Source organism: Vigna radiata, chromosome 1 (genome assembly GCF_000741045.1).
Source record: "Vigna radiata var. radiata cultivar VC1973A chromosome 1, Vradiata_ver6, whole genome shotgun sequence".
In the NCBI taxonomy this organism is placed as follows: domain Eukaryota; kingdom Viridiplantae; phylum Streptophyta; class Magnoliopsida; order Fabales; family Fabaceae; genus Vigna; species Vigna radiata.
The window spans coordinates 35,319,043-35,324,837 of NC_028351.1; the positions used below are offsets into that span (position 1 = coordinate 35,319,043).

At 29.2% G+C, this 5,795-nt stretch overlaps 1 protein-coding gene across 1 annotated transcript; it reads right to left on the bottom strand.

Moving 5' to 3' along the window:
• On the bottom strand, nt 1–4,701 carry LOC106762531 (cycloartenol synthase). The gene is made up of 14 exons (XM_022779101.1): nt 4,510–4,701; nt 4,190–4,441; nt 3,914–4,102; nt 3,173–3,286; nt 2,923–3,045; nt 2,543–2,665; nt 2,254–2,352; nt 2,035–2,091; nt 1,916–1,962; nt 1,678–1,821; nt 1,330–1,507; nt 1,132–1,212; nt 943–1,026; nt 1–793 (listed from the first exon to the last, which is right to left on the bottom strand). The coding sequence occupies exons 1-14, from the start codon at nt 4,657–4,659 to the stop codon at nt 674–676; spliced, it is 1,761 nt and encodes a 586-aa protein (XP_022634822.1). The 5' UTR covers nt 4,660–4,701; the 3' UTR covers nt 1–673.
• Between the last annotated feature and the right edge of the window lie 1,094 nt (nt 4,702–5,795).

Sequence of the window (5,795 nt, forward strand, 5' to 3'; positions counted from 1 at the left end):
CATATATTGATATCAGACTGTGACGAGTTATGCACTTGTGGTGACTTCTACCGTTTTGTAAAACAATTACCAATAGGTTTGATCCTACCATTCACAAAGTTAATCCGTTAACATGTTAGATGCAATACATGTTGATATACCTATCACAGCATTATCTCTGTCCTCAAGCATGGATATATTATCAACTACCCATATTGATCAAAATGGGGTATACTTGTGGTGAGATTCCAAATTTATTTTCTTGGTTCATGAAACACAATTTTGGGGAAAACATTTTCTTCTTTTCCAAATGTTTATTGCATCTTATTGATATTCTTTTCTGGGCCTGGGTTTGTAATTATTTTCTCTTAAGTGAATATCATTTTCTAGAATTGCTAGAGGTGTATAATTATCTGAAGTAACATTCTCCGTATAAGACATTTACTATCATATTTGGAATAACAGAAAGACTGATTTTGTTATGTTTCTGAAAGGTGCAAATAATACCGAATGTGAAAATTGTTACTTTTGTGATTTAATAATGACTTCGAAGAAGAAACCAGTTTTGATAGTGAGAAATTTTGTCAGGGTAAACCAGGCAATGTTCTCTAGTACTTCAAACACAGAATCGTAATTATAATTTGTGTGCATGATGCGTAATGTACACCATTATTATGTTCTTGCTCTCCACCCTTTACTTGTTAGGACAACACAATACACGACTTCGATATTTTCCAAGGGCCCATATTGGAAATATGTTTCTATAGGCAGAGTAACTGATAGTACAATTCCTATTGAACACTCCCATGATTTCCTACAAAACATCATATTATGTATTTCAGAAATATATATATTAGATGAAAATATCTTCTCAAAATAAATCTAAAAATGAGTTTTGTAAAACTCTACAAGATTAGCAGAAAATTGCATTCATAATTTTATATTGAAGTAATTGTAAGTTACCTGTTGGGGAAACTCCCCATTTTCCATTTGTGAATTGATCAAAACATTGGCTGCACGATGCAATGGGGTTGGATCTCGTTGACCCTACCACAAAATAAACAATAACTTTATAGAAGTCTGTTTTCTCATTTCACCTCATGATTTATATTCTATACAAGAATATGTTCTGCACATCGAAATTTGGTATACCTGTCCCCCTTCAATGAGTGCCAACATTGCCCATGCAGTGTTCACTACGTGAGACTTGTTTTCTTCTAAATTCGTGTAAACCTGTTTTTGTTGTACATTTATTAGTGTAATTGTCTTTGACATAAGATTGTAATATGCAGAATCAAAGAAGAGTATCTATATTGAAAAAAGCACAAGATTACCAAAATCAAAGATTACCTTTTGTTGACATGCAAGATAGCTTTCTCCCCACCCACCAGAAAGTTGTTGATGGGAAAGTAAAAACTCGCATGCTCTTCTAATGCTGTGGTCATCTTGGTACCTTTTCCCTGCAGCTATAAGTCCCTTTATTCCGAACCATGTTCCATAGGTATAACAGATTCCCCATGATCCATACCTGGTTAATTAATTATAAATCTTTTGAAATTTGCAAGGGAAAGAATATCTAAGTTCATTCTCTACGCTTTGTCCATAAAGCATTTTGCATCATCATTTCATTTCAAATATCATGAGTTTATTCCTTATGACATTTCAAAAGAAATGAGTTTGAGGAGAAACAGAGCAAACCATGAACCATCAGCTAATTGCATGCTTTCGATGTAGTTTGCTGCCTTAGCAATACAAGTTTCTATTTCCTTCCTTCTATACGTTGGATATCGTCTTCTGAATAAGGCAAGACCTTGAATTATTGATGATGTGCATTCTACATACCTATAACAAAATTATGAACTCCTAAATTTGATATAAGTCTAAAAAATCATATTCTAAATCTGTATAGATTATAAGAAACCACATGTTAACATACTGATGATCGATCATGATATCTTCAAATGTTTCTGTTGGATTCATTCTCTGTGACAAAAATCAATCGTATTAGAAGATTGAAACTATAGTTGTTTATTTACGAGAAAGTAATAGTTTTACCTCCAACCATGCGTAAGATCTCGTTAGCTCATATGATGCAAATCCTCCACTTCTGTTCTGGTATATTATGAGTAAGAAAATTAATTAACCAACGACACTGAAGTTTTTAATTTGATATTACAAATTGTGGTTGCAACTATATACCTTAAAGTATGTCTACATTGAATATAATGTCGGGTAAAAATATGTTTTAGCCACATCTAAATTTTTTATATGTACCTGTAGGGATAATGTTAAATCAACAGCTTCGTATAGGTGTTCAATTTCCACTGCTTTTCCCACTATCTCAAATGGCAAATCTGATAACAGAATGGCTGTCTGAAAAAAAAAAAGACATGTACAAACAAGTTAAACAAACGACTTAAGAAACTAATAGCTTGATGAAATGTAACTGAAAAGTTCTACCATGATCAGATTAATTCTATGTTTTTGTCTGTTAATTTGATTAACACTAAGATTTAAGAATTGCAATTTTATTGAAATTAATGGCAAATTAATTCATCATCACCTTCAGGCCTTCTGCAGTGCTGTCTGTGGAAGGCCAACCACTGTCTGCAGTTGAAAAAGGCCAACCACCTTTAGAAATGTGGCGATACCAAGAACTTGGATTACCAGAGCTGTTTTCTGTAATCTTCACACACACGTTCAATGTAATTAATTATTATGATTGTCGGAAATATTCCTTAGTCTAAGTTTAAATAACAAAGGAAAACACCATATAACAAAATATCCAAAAATCTATTGTCTCAAGATTTTGAGTTATTGGATTGGACTAAGTCATATATATATATATATATATATATATATATATATATATATATATATATATATATATATATATATATATATATATATATATTACAACAACATTTAATCAGTGTACTATACCTGTGAGCATTTTATGAAATTATTTGCTCTCTTAAGCATTGAACCATATTCATCCTCGAGATTGGTAGCTAAGATTGCTTGAACAGACAAAACAAGATCCCAAAATTGTGAACCATTAGATCCCTGACATTCATGAACTACCTTGATTAGAATTTGCAGATCAGTATTTAATCACAAATAAAAGTTTAAGTTAATTTAAATGCATTTGTCAACTTCTGCAGAAAGAATATACAAGCTATATATGTAGAACCTGCATTTTCATTCCATCCTCAGCCACCCAGAGATAGTCTTTGATTCTTGAAATGTGACACTTAAATGCTTGGGAATTGGGATTCTCCACCCAACAGCAAACCATGTTTAGTACCTGTTTCATAAGGGTAGCATGTTCGGTTGTCTTTATTCAAATTACTAAGAAAATTAACATAATACTATGAAGTTTACGTCTATATCAATGGTTTAATATATATCGTGTCCCCTAATCTGGTTGGTGTGCATTCTTTTCTTCCCTAATCTGGTTGGAAGATCTATGTAATAGTAATAATAATAATAATGTTATGGCATTGTAATGTTTTTAAAGCTCCTCACTAAATTATGTCCAAATTAACATGTTGAAAGTAAGACAAAGTGTCAATTATCTTTAAAGAAAATCATTCTTCACGTGGAGTGATATAAAATAGACTGAAACAAGTGTTTTAACCCATCATTCTGTCATGCCCCTTTGCTTTATTAATATAATAAAAAATACATTATACAAAAAATTATGTTTAAAGTTCTTATATATTCTTTTTAAAATTTATACTTGATAAAAAATAAAAATATATGTTAATTAGCTATTTTTTATTAGTTCAGCTTTAGTCTATTGAGCATTAGGTGTTGAAGATAAAATATTTCATGTTTATTAAGTATTAATTAGTTGAGTTTTTATTTACTTTTTATACAATAATTAACAAGATGATATAACAGGTAAGACGTTAATTAACATCGTTATTACCTTACTAATGGCTGAAATACAAAGGTAGTTTGTGTTTTCATCTTCATAGTGTATATGTTGCATTACACGATGGAGTGCTTTCTGCCTTAGCTTGGAGAAGGGCCATCGCATGACAAGAGGTTCTCCTACATTGTAAAGAAAACTCCATAGAATATTCTGCATCGTTGGACAAGTACGGTACATATCTTCCTGCAATAATTAGAATAAAACATATCATAATTATCTTATATATTGATAAAAGTTTTAAATTATCTTTAAAAATAGTGATAATATTACCGTGGCACATAAATTCATTGCCTCATCCCAGTGAAGTAAGTGATAGGGAAGGGTGTAGAGCTCTTTTCTGAGGGATAAAATAACTTCGTTGATTGGACCAACAAATCTTGTTGCATACAAGTACGACATTGGTAGATACAGTAATCGAGTGTGACACCACATCCTTCCCGGGTGGAAAGGAACACAGTAGGGAAGCAACCAAATCTCCGGCTGAATTGGCTTCATGCCGCTCCATTCGTATACGCCAAGAACCTACCAAACATGTTTATCAGTGGAAATTATGGATCAAGTGAACAAAAAATAAAAAGTTATGAATTTACAGAGAGCCAGAGTTTGCCCCATGAAGGAATGTGAGTGACTCCACCACGATGAAGAATCCAGGCCCTTGCTTTCTGCATGCTACCTTCTCCACCCTCCACTTCTTCTCCAAGCAATCTCAAGCTCACATAGTTCAGAGCTGTACAAAACATTGTGCTGTGCCCTTCTATATCCAACCCCCACCCTCCATCTTCCTTCTGCATAACCAAACTCATCCATCTTAATTATATACCATAACTCATCATATATATATATATATATATATATATATATATATATATATATATATATATATATATATATATATATATATTAAGATTCAACTTAATATTTTAGTTAAATTTTTATTTATTAAATATATTTAAAAATTATATTTTTTTAATTAGATTGAGTTATTACTGTTTATTTTTCTTAGTTGAATGATATGATTATTATTTTGTTATGTAATTATTTATTTTCAAAGGTTAAAAATTATGAGTGATGAATTTAAAATGATATTATAATTAATATAAAATAATGAATGACTTTTATTATTCTTATTGAAAATATATTTGATAATAATTCAATAAAAATAATAAGAATTAAATATGTTTTTGGTTTGTTAATTTTTAATAAAAATTGGAATTAGTTTTTTTTTAATTTGGTTTAATTTAATCTTTTTTTTTTAATTGTGTAATTATTTTAATCAAATCTTGTTAATCTTATTTGATTTTTTTAAAAGTATTTGTCAATTAACATTGAATTAGAAATATGTAAATAATTCAAAACAAACACATTTAAATTGTCAAATAAACTTAATAACATTTAACTAAAATAATTAAATTTACTCATTTAAAAAATTAGAGAACTAAATTAGGTCAATATTTTAAAAAGGTAACTAATTTCAATTTTTAATAAAATTAAAAAAATCAAAAACATATTTAATATATTGATAACAATTAAAGACGGTCGCAATAACAATTTCATGTTCTTTGAAAGTAATGATTTGGCCACCTTATTATCTAATACTTTTTCAACAATATCCATAAAAGTTATTTATCATTTTACAATAATTACAATATGTTTTTATATTAATTACATAATTTCTCATAAGTGAAGACAATAAATAAGCAAGTGAACAAATATTATAACAATCACATGACTTAGCTAATAAAAAATTTAATGACATATACTCAATTTAAAAATATGAAAGTTTCAATATCAATAAATTTTTATAAGAACTCAATTATAAAATACTCAAATTTATCACGAAATTTGTCTAAATTATATATATATATATATATATATA

Bases quoted from the DNA above. Each gene is read 5' to 3' on its own strand.
- LOC106762531 (XM_022779101.1), bottom strand. From the start codon at position 4,659: ATGTTTTGTACAGCTCTGAACTATGTGAGCTTGAGATTGCTTGGAGAA. The intron at 1,508-1,677 runs GTTTGCTCTGTT...TTAATTAACCAG, and splicing joins CAATTAGCTGATGGTTCATG to GTATGGATCATGGGGAATCT. The intron at 794-942 runs GTAACTTACAAT...GATGTTTTGTAG, and splicing joins ATGGGGAGTTTCCCCAACAG to GAAATCATGGGAGTGTTCAA.